Raw genomic sequence first — 14,844 nt, forward strand, 5'->3', positions numbered from 1 at the left:
GGCCACTTTGTGTCTGAGTGACAGCATTGAAGGTGTGCTATACGTGTCTTGGTTCCGAACATTACACGGTCACTTCTTCTCAGCACTGTGGTGGGTTTTTAGTCATCCCAGTGGTCACTGCCATCTAAAGAGAAGCTTCTCTAACCAAAAGTGAGAGTAACATTATCTATAGGCATAAATAGAAGTATTTAGAGAGGAGTTTGGTGGTGGATAGACTATATTGATTTACTAGTTTTCCCCTTCAGGCTTATGCAGACTGGCTACACACCCCCCACACACACAGCTTTTAAGGTAGGGGGGTCTTGCTCTAGCCCGTATTGACTTAGAACTCCCTATGTACTCTCCGGCTGGTCTTGAACTCACAACCATCCTCTTACCTCTGCCTCCCAAGTGCTGGGATTAAAGGTGGGTGCCACCACGGCCCTACCAGACTTGCCTTTACCTACTGATTCTCCTGCCTCCACTTCCCAAGTGCTGGGATTACAGGTATGTCTCACCAAGTGTGGCTGCACACACAGAACTTTTTAAAAAGCAAAATAAATAAATGTGATCAGCACCTTTGATCAGCAAACCACCTTAATCTTTTTTAAAAAATTATTTATTTATTTGAGAGCAACAGACGGAGAAAGAGGCAGACAGAGAGAGAGGGAGACTGGACGCTTGAGGGCCTCCAGCCACTGCAAACAAACTCCAGAAGTGTGCGCCCCCTTGTGCATCTGGCTAACGTGGGTCCTGGGGAATCGAGCCTCGAACTGGGGTCCTTAGGCTTCACAAGCAAGTGCTTAACTGCTGAGCCATCTCTCCAGCCCCCACCTTAATCTTTTTCAGATGCAAAGTGAATGTTCGGAGCTGAATTATGTAAAGTCTGAACTCTAGTTTCTAGAAAGATGTCTTAAAACATTCTTTGTGTTTCTGACAGGTACTGCTCAGAGCAAGGAGATCATTTTCCTGCCCAGCAAGGAACCAGCCTTTGTCACTGTCCCTGGAAATGGCTTTGCAGACCCATTCTCACTGCCACCAGGAACATGGGTAGCTTGTATCGAGGCAGAAGGAGTCCTTCTGGTAAGACGGGAGTTCTGAGTGGTGAGCTCTGTGGGGTGTCCCTCTCCCCTTGAGATGGTCTCAACCCACACAGTGACAAGAAGACACTGATATCACAGGCGGATCCCTTCCTCGACACAGCAACCTTTGTTCCTTTGTCCATAATGACATAGGAACTTGTTCCAAGTGATCTTTTACATCCTGCTAGCCAGCTTATCTTGGACAAAACAGAAACAAAAACCCCTCCTATGGGCTGGAGAGATGGCTTGGTAGTTAAGGCACTTGCTATGAAGCCTAAGGACCCATGTTTGATTCTCCAGATCCCATGTTAGCCAGACACACAAGGTGCCACAAACGCACAAGTCACATGTACGCACAAGGTGGCGCGTGCAACTGGAGTTCATTGCAGTGGCCGGAGGCCCTGGTGCATCAATTCCCTCCCTCCTTACCCCCCCCATAAAAAATACGACAAAAACCCTCCTATATCTGTGTATATATAATCCAACTACAGCTCAAAGACATCAGAACAAATGCAAAGCCTTTATACATATGTGTCTCCACCTTCCAAAAGCTTGTTTGGCATTTTTTATCATGGGGAAAAAAAGAAGCCTTCCCCAGAGTCCTAAAGAATGAAATCAGCGGACTGGGGAAATGGCTTAGTGGTTAACAGCATTTGCCTGCAAAGCCTAAGGACCCAGGATTGATTCCCAGGACCCACAGAAGCCAGATGCACAAGGGGGCGCACGTGTCTGGAGTTCATGTGCAGTGGCTAGAGGCCCTGGTGTGCCCATTCTCTCTATCCATCTCTTGCTCTCTCATAAATAAATAAATAAAATATTTTAAGAAGAAAAAAGGATGAAATCAAAAGAGACTAGAGGAAGAGGAGACCCTGGTGTCAGTGAGGTTCAGGGTGGTGAAAAGGAGACTATAGGAGCCAGCGCTTCCGGGACACTTCCTGCTCTGTCCTTCCTCACACCCAGCCAAGAGTCTCACCCACTGGTTGCCCTTGACGAGGGACTCTTCATCCAAGCAGAGGCCACGTCCATGAACACTGGTAGCGATGCCAGAAAAGCTCGGAGGGCTGAAGCTTGTTCTCTGAGGCGCCCCTCTTTGAGCTGTCTTGGGTCCACATTGGCTTATAGCAAGTCTTTGGCAAAAGCTTGCATTTATGCATTTGAGCAGAAAATGAAGTTTTTCTTTCTGGCACAACCCCATGGATTGGTCACAGTAGGGACTCTTATGTAGGTCCCTTAATGCTGAACCTGCCTCGTTTACTTCTGAACAACCGAGGCAGTACGTTCATCCTCGCGTGTCTTTTCCAAATCTGAGCTCTCACAAAGATGACGTAAAGGTATATTCTGCCTTGATTTTCAGGAACCTTCTTAGCAAAAAGCTACTGCTTAAAAAATGTCAAATGTCATAGCAGTTAAGGCACTTGCCTGCAAAGCCAAAGGAACAGAGTTTGATTACCCAGGACCCACATAAAACCAGATGCACCCAAAAAATAAAAAAAAAGAAAAAAGCTGGGTGTGGTGGCACACACCTTTGATGCCAGCACTTGGGAGGCAGAGGTAGGAGGATTGCTGTGAGTTTGAGGCCAGCCTGAGATTACATAGTGAATTCTTACCTCTGCCTCTCAAGTGCTGGCATTAAAGGTGTGCGTCACCATGCCTGGCTATTTTTTGTTTTGTTTTCTTTTTGGAAATTACTCCCTAGTCATGGAAGATGTTTAATAACATTTTCATGTGCAACTATGCCATAGAACATATGCAAACTTCCCCAGTTACGATTTTTTTCCCTAGAAGCTTTTTATTTGTCACCTACTACTAATCTTTACTGTTCTAGGACCTGTGAGACTATAAAATAATGAGGAGATATGGCCCCAACCTCGGGAAAATGGTTAACGGAAGAATAACCATTTTTAAATTCCAACTTAAGCTGGGGAGACAGCTCGAAGGGTACAAGTGCTTGCCATACAAACGTGAGGGCCTGAGATTTCTTGAGTTTGATTCCCAAAGGTCATGTAAAAAGTTGGGCGTGTCCACACATACGTGTATCCCTGGACCTGTGTGAGGAAGCGGGGAGCAGGGGAGTTTCTGGTACTTATTGGTCAGCTAGTCCTCTTGAAAAAAAATGGAACCTCTAGGTTCCATGAGAGACTCTTTTTTTTTTTTTTTTTTTTGTTCATTTTTATTTATTTACTTGAGAGTGACAGACAGAGAGAGAAAGAGGCAGATAGCAAGAGAGAGAGAGAGAATGGACACGCCAGGGCCTCCAGCCACTGCAAACAAACTCCAGATGCGTGCGTCCCCTTGTGCATCTGGCTAACGTGGGTCATGGGGAATTGAGCCTCGAACCAGGGTCCTTAGGCTTCACAGACAAGCGCTTAACTGCTAACTCCAGCCCAAGAGAAACTCTTTTTTTAAAAAAATATTTTATTTATCTGTTTCACACCCACACCCCCTCTCCCCACCCTACCCCCCCCACAGAGAGAGAGAGAGAGAGAGAGAGAGAGAGAATGGGTGCACCAGGGTCTCCAGCCACTGCAAGCAAACTCCAGACACATGTCTCACCTTGTGCATCTGGCTTATGTGGGTCCTGGAGAATTGAACCTGGGTCCTTTGGCTTGGTAGGCAAGTACCATAACCTCTAAGCCATCTCTCCAGTCCAAGAGACACTTATCTCAAGGAAACAATGCTGCCAAGTGATAGAGGAGGACATCCAGTGATCTCTGGCCTCCACACGCTGCTCACGGACATGCACATCCACACACACGTATCCATTATAATACACGTACACCACACCCATGCCATACTACACATAACACACACACACACACACTCAGCATATAAGGCCCGTGAGTCCCTTTATACAAAGTCTTCTATTTTCCCTCCCAGATATTTCTCCCTGAGAGAGAACACACCTTACAGACCATGTATGAATCCCTTGCACCTGAGACAAATAATCCTCCTTCTTTCCCTGTGCGCATACGTGGTAAGGCACACATCTGAGGTGGCTGGAAAGCTCTCAAGTCACCATGTCCCAAAGCCTGGCGCACCACTGTTTCCTGACTAGCTCTCTTAGCTGAATCTGCACTGTGGACATCATTTGGCACAGGCTGTCATGGGCACGGTGCCAGTGAGCCAGTTCTATCCTGTGAGTCACCAGCAATGCAAAAACCTCACTTTTTATGCCATGCTCAGAGAGCATTGCTCCATTGTGGAAACAGTTCACCATTGTCCTTGGGCAGCATGTAGTGATGACGGCGGCCAGTATATACCAGGAGCATCCTACCAATGGGCCTGGAAGGTAGAGGCAAGGAGGTTAAAAGTACAAGGCCATCCTCTGCTACATAGTGAGTCTGAAGTCAGCCTGGAATATATGAGAGGGGACCCTGTCTCAGAACAAAACAAGGGGCTAGAGAGATGGCTTAGCAGTTAAGGCGCTTGCCTGCAAAGCCAAAGGACCCAGGTTTGATTCCCTAGGACCCACGTAAAGCCAGATGCACCAAGTGGTGCATGCATCTGGAGTTCATTTACGGGGGCCGGAGGCCTTGGTGTGCCCATTCTCTCTGTCTCACTTCTCTCTATCTCTCTTTGCTCACAAATAACTAAATACAATAAAAGTAAAATATTTTAAAAAATCAAAACAAACAAACAAAAAGTCACTGGGGAGTTGGTTTGTAGGTTCAAGTAGGTCAGGGTGGGAACTTCACCTGTGATTTCACTTGGTTATTATTCACTTAGCAGGTTCATTTGGTTGTTTTCATTATTATTATTATTATTATTATTATTATTATTATTATTAGAGAGGGAGAAAATGAGAGAGAGAAAGACAGACCGAGGAGAGAGAAAGAATTGGTGCACCAGGGCCTCAGCCACTGAAATTGAGCTCCAGACACTTACGCCACCTAGTGGGCATGTGTGATCTTGCACTTGCCTCACCTTTGTGAGTCTGGCTTAGGTGGGATGTGGAGAGTTAAACATAGGTTCTTAGGCTTCACAGGCAAGTGCCTTAACCACTAAGCCATCTCTCCAGCTCCAGGTTATTTTCTTCCTGGTGTAGGGACACCAGCAAAATGAGTTACTGTCTCTTTGTTCTTTATTCTCCAGGATTACCTGGTGCTGCTCCCCAAGGACTACTATGAAGCCCTCGTGCTACAGCTGCCAGTCACAGAACCATGTGCCCATGCAGGATCTCCCCGGGACAAGTTAGTATGGGGCAAAATGCCACAGCTGTCCTCTGCATTAGGAGTCTGCAAGAGCTCACAATAGTCCGTAAGGCCCTGGTTGCTTTAGGATGCTGCTGCAGTCAGGTTCACATTGTGGGCAGAAGTCACACAACCTAGAGCAGCTTGTAGGGACAAAAAAAAAATGTTTATTTTGGTTTACAGACTCGAGGGGAAGTTCCATGATGGCAGGGGGAAATGATGGCCTGTGCAGAGGGTGGACGTCACCTCCCCACCAACATCAGGTGGACAACCACAACAGGAGAGCGTGCCAAATACTGGCAAGAGGAAACTGGCTTTAATACTCATAAGCCCGACCCCCCCCCCCACAACAATACACTGCCTCCAAGAGGCGCTAAGTACCAAATCGCCATTAGCTGGGAACCTAGCATTTAGAATACCTAAGTTTGTGGGGCACACCTGAATCAAACCACCACATTCCACCCTGGCCCCCATAAACTGATAACCATTCATGATGTGAAATGCAATGCATTCAGTCCAACTTTAAAAGTCCCCATATATATATTTTAATATTTTTGTTTATTTGTTTGAGAGTGACAGATAGGGAGAGGAAGAGGCAGAGAGAGAGAGAGAGGGGGGGGGGGGGGAGAATGGGCATGCCAGGGCTTCCAGCCACTGCAAATGAATTTCAGATGCATGCATACCCTTGTGTATCTGGCTAACATGGGTCCTGGGGAATCAAGCCTAGAACCGGGCTGGGATCCTTAGGCTTCATGGGCAAGGGCTTAACCACTAAGTCATCTCTCCAGTCCAAGTCTCTCTCTCTCTCTCCATATATATATACAGTCAATCCTAATGATGTTCAAACATCCTTATATTCCAGGGACTTTTAACTGAGCCATAATACCAAAAAATCTCCCCCCCCCCCCAAAAAACCATAATGGCACAGAAAAGACCTCTCATACTGCAAAAAATGGTGCTAGGTATCAACAATACAAGATTTAAACAGGGCTAACATCAAACTCTGTAGTTCCAAGTCCAACAACTCTAGTCAGTGAAAAGTCTCTAAGTCCAATAATTCTAACCAGCAATAAGTCTCTAGAGTTCCAGTTCCACCCCTCCAGCTAGGCTACTCACACTCCTGGAAAACTTCACCCAGGGCTGGCAGCTCTCTTTGGCAGCCATCTAGTGGTCCTGGCATCTCCACTGGGTCTCCACTGCAAGCCACAGTTCATCCTCACAACTCCATCAGGTCTCCATGCAGGCATCCAGCAAACCTGCTTCACACTGCCCATGGCCATTTCCAAAACACAAGACCATGTTACAAATTCATTGACCATCTCTTTTCTGCATTTCTTATGCTCCATAATACAAGGTGGGGTGCCAATTTGTTAATCCAGTGGGGAATAAAGCAGACTTTGAAGAACAGGACACTCCTTTAGCATTGAGGCCCCTTCAAAAGACTTCATTCTTTCTGTTGTCCCATCATGGGTCAGCTGGGCCCAATCTCAGTGGTTGTAAGCTCTCATACAATTGCAGCTGAACAGGCAGCAGTTTTGGCCCAAAGATTTCCTTTTCTCTGTGCCATATCCCTCTACTCACATCAGTCCATTTCTATGCAATGCAACGCTGCACAACTTCTCAGGACACAGGCATAACAGCAAGCCTCTCACACATACTGCTTCTAGCCCATTCCAGGCAAAGCTCTTTCTCATTCTCATAAGCCAGACTTCATAGTCCATAGTTCTTACTGCATTCAGGTATTTCAACTCTGACCAGAATAGTCCATCAAGCTGTACTTACAGCACTGCAAGGCAGATGCCTCTTAGGCCAAAGTTTCAAATCCTCCCACATTATTCTTGAAAATCAGCTCTAAAACGTGAAAGCCACCCAGTCAGGTGTCTAGCAGAGGTCCCACTTCTCGGTTACCAACTTACTGTAGCAGTCAGGTTTATATTGCTGGCAGAAATCACCCAACTAAGAGCAGCTTGTGGGGGGGAAAAAAAGGTTTATTTTGGCTTATAGACTTGAGGGGAAGCCTCATGATGGCAGGGGAAAACGATGGCATCAGCAAAGGGTAGGCATCACCTCCTCACCAACAATAGCACAGGAGAGTGTGCCAAACACTGGCAAGAGGAAACTGACCATAATACCCCTAAGTCTGCCCCCAACAATGCTCTGCCTCCAGGAGGCTTTAATTCCAAAATCTCCATCAACTGGGAGCCTAGCATTCAGAACACCTAACTTTATGGGGGAACACCTGAATCAAACCACCACAGATGCTCTGGATAATTATCTAATTTTGATATTTCTTTTTGGCTTTACTTGTGTCTTTCGAGTGAGGATCACCAAGCACCTTGCACAATGCCACAGCTAGTATGTGAGTGACTTAACCACTCATGCTTGTGGAACTGTTACTGCATGCCTTGAGAGATAACCACAAGTCTCTACATCCGGTGAGCGGAAGAACTTAAAATAGAATCTGGTTCTTCGATCCTTGTTTCTTCTCTTCCTGCTGCGGGTGATGAATACATATGGCTCAGGTCTTGTAGTGGCCGGTCGCTCACTAAGAGCTTGTGGAAGGGACAGTATATGAATGACCCAGGGAACTGAATGCCCCAAGTCCTTGTGATGCATTTGAGTACTCTGTTTATGTTCTTAGTTGTAACAAGCACGTTTTTTCTTGTTGTTCAAGTTGCTTGCTTTACCAGCATTTGCCAGTGACCAGATTCACGTGCACCTTGGCTTGTGAGGCAAGACAGTTCCTGCTTGATGGGAAGCCAATACCCTTGGCCACGAGGCATCCCAGCCCTGCACACCCAGCCCTGGTGGACCTCAGTGGGAGAGAGGTGGGGATAGCCTTTTATTTGCGGTGAAAGCTAATGCTGTCTCTCTACCATTGCCTGATGTATGCTTGGCCATGGTTGCTTTTCAAGTTCAGAGGATTCAGAAGAATTTCTGTGAGGTTTTTGTTTTTTTGTTTTTTTTTTTAATTTTTTTTTTAATTTATTTGAGAGCCACAGACACAGAGAGAAAGACAGATAGAGGGAGAGAGAGAATGGGCGCGCCAGGGCTTCCAGCCTCTGCAAACGAACTCCAGACGCGTGCGCCCCCTTGTGCATCTGGCTAACGTGGGACCTGGGGAACCGAGCCTCGAACGGGGTCCTTAGGCTTCACAGGCAAGCGCTTAACCGCTAAGCCATCTCTCCAGCCCTCTGTGAGGTTTTGATCAACCTGTGTTCATTTGGAGTTGAGGGGCTGGACTGTACCCTACACTGAGATGTATTAAAATTCGCATTTTCTAGACATGTCAGGGGACACAAGCCATCACAGAATCCACTCCTTTTGTTTACCTGTTATACCTGACTTGGAATAAGAGCTTCTTTTAAAAAACAAAAGGATGATAACTCAGTCTTCAGCACCTCCAGAAACTTCCTGGCTTACCCTAAAAGGACAAAACAGTCCCTTACTATGCAGCGCTGTAGGCTAGGCAATTTGTAACAGCTGAATTCCTGGAGCTCAGAATCTGGAACTGCTCCACCCTAAGGCAGCTGCCTCATGGGGTGGAGAACGTGTTGGCACAGGCCAGGACATCGCTTCCAGGAGTTCTCTGAGTCTCATAAACAAATGTAAGAGTATGTGATTTCATGTAAGAAAAACTCATTTCAGACTTGTGTTAAAAGTTCACTATTTCAGCAATAAGAAAACACAGTGCAATATCTCCAAAGAAGACGTTGCAAAATAGCTAGCTGTCCCCACTGTGTTTTAATCCTTTTTGCCCTATGATACTGCCTTTTTTGTGCCTTTGCAAAAAGTGCAGAAACTTACACTGGGAATGACTCCATAAAATTAGCATATCTGTGGGGCTGGAGAGATGGCTTAGCGGTTAAGCACTTGCCTGTGAAGCCTAAGGACCCCGGTTCGAGGCTCGGTTCCCCAGGTCCCACGTTAGCCAGATGCACAAGGGGGCGCACGCATCTGGAGTTCATTTGCAGTGGCTGGAGGCCCTGGTACACCCATTCTCTCTCTCTTTCTCTCTCTGTCGATCTCAAATAAATACATAAAAATAAATCAAAAAATTAGTATATCTATGGCTTAATTATTCCTGAAATTTAGGTATATACATTTTTATAAATTATACCCTAACATGTAAAGGTAGTAAGTAGCTAAGGATATGATGTATTAATTTGTTAATACAGTCTTCATATAAATTTATTTTGTTGGTATTTTTTTTTCTGTCCATTCTTTTTTTTTTTTTTAATTTTTTATTTATTTATTTGAGAGCGACAGACACAGAGAGAAAGACAGATAGAGGGAGAGAGAGAGAATGGGCGTGCCAGGGCTTCCAGCCTCTGCAAACGAACTCCAGACGCATGCGCCCCCTTGTGCATCTGGCTAACGTGGGACCTGGGGAACCGAGCCTCGAACCGGGGTCCTTAGGCTTCACAGGCAAGCGCTTAACCGCTAAGCCATCTCTCCAGCCCTTTGTTGGTATTTTATTCACTTTAAAATGATATATATAACAAGTACATGTAAAATATGTTTTGACAAGTAAAATGGTATACTATAAATATAATGAAATATGAAAAAACCTGAATAATCTCTCTATCCCACTCTAAAATTCAATGCACTGCGTCTCTTTCTGTCCACACAGCATGTGAACATACTTATGTAGGTATATGTTTACACACACATATATGTCATCCATGAAAATATACATGTATGCATGAGTGTGTATTTGTGTGTCTGTGTCCTCCAGACAACAGGGAGGTAGAGCTGATGTGACCCAGCCCCCAGGAATATGTAATTTAAATTTATTAAACTTCAGGTCTCAATAATCACCTATATCTAGTGGACAGAATAGATCATAGAACATATTTTCCATGCAAAAATATTATTATGCTGAAATTCAGACTTAAAGATGTCTTAGAAATCAATGTACTTCTATACTTGTGGAAGAGTCCTTTTTTGATATTACTCTGATTCATTTGTCATTTGTATTTAAAACAAAAGATTTTCTTTTCAAGGTAGGATCTCACCCTAACCCAGGCTGACCTGGAATTCACTATGGAGTCTCAGGGTGGCCTCAAGCTCACGGCGATCCTCCTACCTCTGCTTCCCGAGTGCTGGGATTAATGGCGTGCGCCACCACACCCGACTAAAACAAAAAGATTTTTTATTTAGCTTTTAGTCTCTTCCCTGGGATATCTGTGTTAGAATAGGATTCGAAAGGATTTAAGCATGAGGCACTTGCTTACATTTTGGCAGATTAGGAAATAGAGACAGGGCAGGAAGTGAGGCCAAACTATGAACCTCAAGCTTACCTGCAGAGACATCCTCTGGCTAGGCCCTACCTCTCAAAGGTTATGCAGCTTCTCAAAATAGCACCACCAGCTAGTGAGCAAATGTCCAGGCCTATGAGCCTGTGAGCTGATAGTTCGCATCCAAACCATAACCAAATATCTCAGGTATTTTATATGCAAATATTCTGAGATCTAAAACAAATCCAAAATCTATAATGCCTTTGGTCCCAGGCATTCAGATAAGGGCACTCCTCCTGGGTTGTCTTATTTCATGAGGATTTCTGCAGTAGCTTCCTATTTAACTCACTCACAGCTGCTCTTGTCCAGTGATGCTCCCAATCCACCCTCCGCATGGTAGCCTGTATGTTCATTCTGATAGCATCATTACACACATGCACACACGCTCGTGCACACAAATGCACATACACATACACACACACACACACACACACACACACACACACAATAATATCTCATTTGCCTTAAGAGAGAGAAATATTCTGACATGTGCTATAAGGCTGCCCTTCCTATCTCCCAAGTGTGTCATCCCCTCTCTATCTGTCCCTCCCTCCCTTTCTCCCTCCCTTCCTTCCTTTCTCTTTTAGAGGCAAGCCCAACACACTGGTCTTTGTATGTGAGAGAGTAAGAACAAGAGAGAGAGAAAGAGAGAGAGAGAGAGAGAATTGGCATGCTAGGGCCTCCAGCCACTGTAATTGAAGTCCAGACACATGAGCCACTTTGTGCACATGTGTGATCTTGTACACTTGCATCACCTTGTGTGTCTGGCATGGGATCGGAAGAGTCAAACCTGGGTCCTTAGGTTTCACAAGCAAGTGCCTAACCACTAAGCCAGCTCTCCAGCCCACATTTCTTTTTAAAATATTTTTGAAAATGTTTTTTAGTTTTATTTATTTATTTATTTGAGAGAGGGAAAGAGGCAGAGTGTGTGTGTGTGTGTGTGAGAGAGAGAGAGAGAGAGAGAGAGACAGAGACAGAGAGACAGAGAGAGAATGGGTGCACTAGGGCCTCCAGCCACTGCAAACGAACTCCAGATGCATGTGTCCCCTTGTGCATCTGGCTTACGTGGGTCCTGGGAAATCGAACTGAGGTCATTTGGTTTTGCAGGCAAATGCCTTACCAGCTAAGCCATCTCTCCAGCCCTTTTAAAAAATACTTTATTTATCTATGACAGAGAGAGAGAGAGAGAGAGAAAGAGAGAGAGGGAGAGAATGAGCATGGCCAGGCCTCTATCCACTGCAAATGAACTCCAGATGCATGTGCCACCTTATGCGTCTGACCTTACATGGGTCCTGGCTTTAGGCTTTGCAGGTAGATGTCTTAACTGCTGAGTCATCTCTCCAGCCACCCCTCTACCATCTCTTGCTTTCTGTTCCTCAGTTACCCTGGTCTACCTTCAGTTTCTTGGGCCTGCATCGCGTGTGGTTTGACCGCATCCTGTGTCGTAGCGGGGCCTCGTACTTTCTACAGGCTGTTCCCTCTGCCCAGCCGATCTTCTTTTCTCCCTGGGTCTGTTTTCTGTTTCTTGTCCTTCACACCCAGCTTCTTCAGGGGAGCCTTCCTCTTCCCCACTTCTTTCTGACTAGCTCGGGCCTGTCTCCAGATCATTTACCACACGGCTACCTTCCCCTGTAATTGTCTGTCCAGTTTCTTGATTAAAGCCTGTCTGAGTGCAGAATCCAGCTCTGCTGTTTTCCCCTGGACGCCCTCCAGCCGGCTGGTGCATTGGCTACAGCAGGTGCCCAATACTTCTTGCTGGCTGCAGCATTAGAATTCTCATTTCATATCAGAGGTCATAGTTTTTTCCTGGTGGGCTTTGCACAAGTTGGAGATTTGATAAACCCACCTTCCATGTCTTTATCTGACAGTAACACACAGGAGTTTCTGCCACAGACCAGTTTGGCACCAAATCCACTCAAGTTGTGCTTTTATTTTATTTTGTTTTTATTTTGTTTTATTGTTGTTTTTTGTTTCTTCGAGGTAGGGTCTTACTTTAGCTCAGGCTGACCTGGAATTCTCTGTGTAGTGTCAGGGTGGCCTCGAACCTCTGCCTCCCAAGTTCTGGGATTAAAGGCGTGCACCACCATGCCCGGCTTATTATTTATTTTTATTGTATCTTACTGTACTTATTTTATTTCTGAGAGAGATAGAGAGACAGATAGAGGGAATGAGAGAGAGAGAGAGAGAAAGAGAAGAGAGAGAATGGGTGCTCCAGGGCCTTTCAGCCTCTGTGAACGAACTCAAGACGCGTGCGCCCCCTTGTGTGCATGTGCGACATTGCATGCTTGCGTCACTTTTGCCTCTGGCTACATTCATGGGACCTGGAGATTGGAACAAGTGATCTTAGGCTTCACAGGCAAGCGCTTTAACTGCTAAGCCATCTCTGCAACCCTCAAGTCGTCCTTTTAAAAGACAAACAGCTGGGCTGTAGAGATGGTTCAATGGTGAAGACACCTGCAAAGCCTGACGACCGGGTTTGAGTCCCCAGGACCAACATAAAGCCAGATGCACAAAGGGGTGCATGCATCTGGAGTTCGTTTGCAGGGGCTGGAAGCCCTGACACACCCAATCTCTATCTTGCTTCACTCTGTCTGCTTGCAAATTAAATTTAAAAAAATACAAGCAGCTAATACAAACAACAAATTTAATGTGTCCATTAGCCATTTTAAACTCTTTTGTGAATATTTCATGAAATTTATTTGTTTGTTTTTATTTATTTATTTGAGAACAACAGAGAGAAAGAGGCAGACAGAAAGAGAGAAAGATGGGACTGGAGAGATGGCTTAGCAATTAAGGAACTTGTCTGTAAAGCCAAAGGGACCCAGGTTCAATTCCCCAAGACCCACATAAGCCAGATATACAAGGTGGTCCAAGCATCTGGAGTTCATTTGCAGTGGCTGGAGGTTCTGGAGTGCTTTCTCTCTACATGCCTCTTTCTCTGCCTCTCTCTCGATCTAATAAATAAAATAAAATATTAAAAAAAAAAGAAAGAGAGAGAGAGAGAGAGAAAATGGGCACACCAGGGCCTCCAGCCACTGCAAACAAACTCAGACGTGTGCATCCCCTTGTGCATCTGGCTAACTTGGGTCCTGGGGAATCGAGCCTTGAACCAGGGTCCTCAGGCTTCACAGTCAAGCACTTAACTGCTAAGCCATCTCTCCAGCCCATGAAATTTATTTTAAACTCTTCCAACCATAGGCAGCCAACCTACAGGACTCACAGTGGGAAGTGGAGCAGGAATTTACAACAGAGTGCTGTGATCAAACTTGCAGCCAAAGATGAGACAAGACCTGATAAGTCACCGGCCTGTGTGTGCCGTGTGGTTGATGCTTCACGAAGGACTCTGGGAATGACTTCTCCATGTGGACCAGTGGCCCATACGGATTTTTTTTTTTCTCCCTAACAGTCAAAAAGGGGGTGGATAATCCACATCCTCCCCTCCCCCAGGAAAGTCTTTCTCTTATTAAGTGGTAGAAAAATCACTGAAAAATAGCAATTATCCAGTGAGGAGCTGTTCAAAAGGAACAGCACATGTGAATTTCTTTTTTTAAATTTCTTTTTGTTATTGTTGTTGTTATTGTTTGGTTTTTTGAGGTAGGGTTTCACTATAGCTCAGGCTGACCTGGAATTCACTCTGTAGTCTCAGGGTGGCCTTGAACTCATGGTGATCCTCCTACCTCTGCCTCCCAAGTGCTAGGATTAAAGGCATGTGCCACCAGGCCCAGCTTAATTTCTTTTTCATTTTTTTTTAAATTTATTTTAGAGAGAGTGAGAGAGAGAAACAGGCAGAGAGAGAGAGAGAGAGAGAGAGAGAATGGGTATGCCAGGGTCTCCAGCCACTGCAAGTGAACTCCAGACACATGCACCACCTTGTGCATCTGGCTTACGTGGGTCCTGAAGAGTTGAACCTGGGTCCCTTGACTTTGCAGGCAAGTGCCTTAATGGCTGATCCATCTCTCCAGCCCCACGTGTGAATGTCTTGAAGGCTGGGAGGAAGACCATTTTAATGGTGCGGTAAAGCTTGTCTGAGTCTGAGCTTGTGTACTGAGATGGATTACACTGCAGAGGCATGTCGTTCTAATGCTGGCTTAGGCACCAAATGTGCACACACATTTTAATCCAACAATTCTAATTCTAGGAATCTTAGAGAAGTACTAGTGTAAGGATGTATATGTATGTATCTATGTGATTACACTGTCTGTTATATCATTATTTCTTATAATGATATGTGTATATATAATGATATGTTGTAAGAAAAGAAACAGCCTAAATGCCCATCAGTCATAAAAATTA

General features: G+C 45.3%; 1 protein-coding gene across 1 annotated transcript in view; it reads left to right on the plus strand.

Annotated features, from left to right (window-relative positions):
• Lama3 (laminin subunit alpha 3) overlaps positions 1–14,844 on the plus strand; it is a 327,578-nt gene that overhangs the window by 152,412 nt on the left and 160,322 nt on the right. The window contains exons 21-23 of the mRNA XM_045135309.1: positions 920–1,062; positions 5,154–5,251; positions 7,926–8,079. Of these exons, the coding sequence (XP_044991244.1) occupies positions 920–1,062; positions 5,154–5,251; positions 7,926–8,079 (395 nt within the window). The remainder of the gene's footprint in view (positions 1–919; positions 1,063–5,153; positions 5,252–7,925; positions 8,080–14,844) is intronic.

This window comes from Jaculus jaculus, chromosome 15, assembly GCF_020740685.1.
Source record: "Jaculus jaculus isolate mJacJac1 chromosome 15, mJacJac1.mat.Y.cur, whole genome shotgun sequence".
Lineage (NCBI taxonomy): Eukaryota > Metazoa > Chordata > Mammalia > Rodentia > Dipodidae > Jaculus > Jaculus jaculus.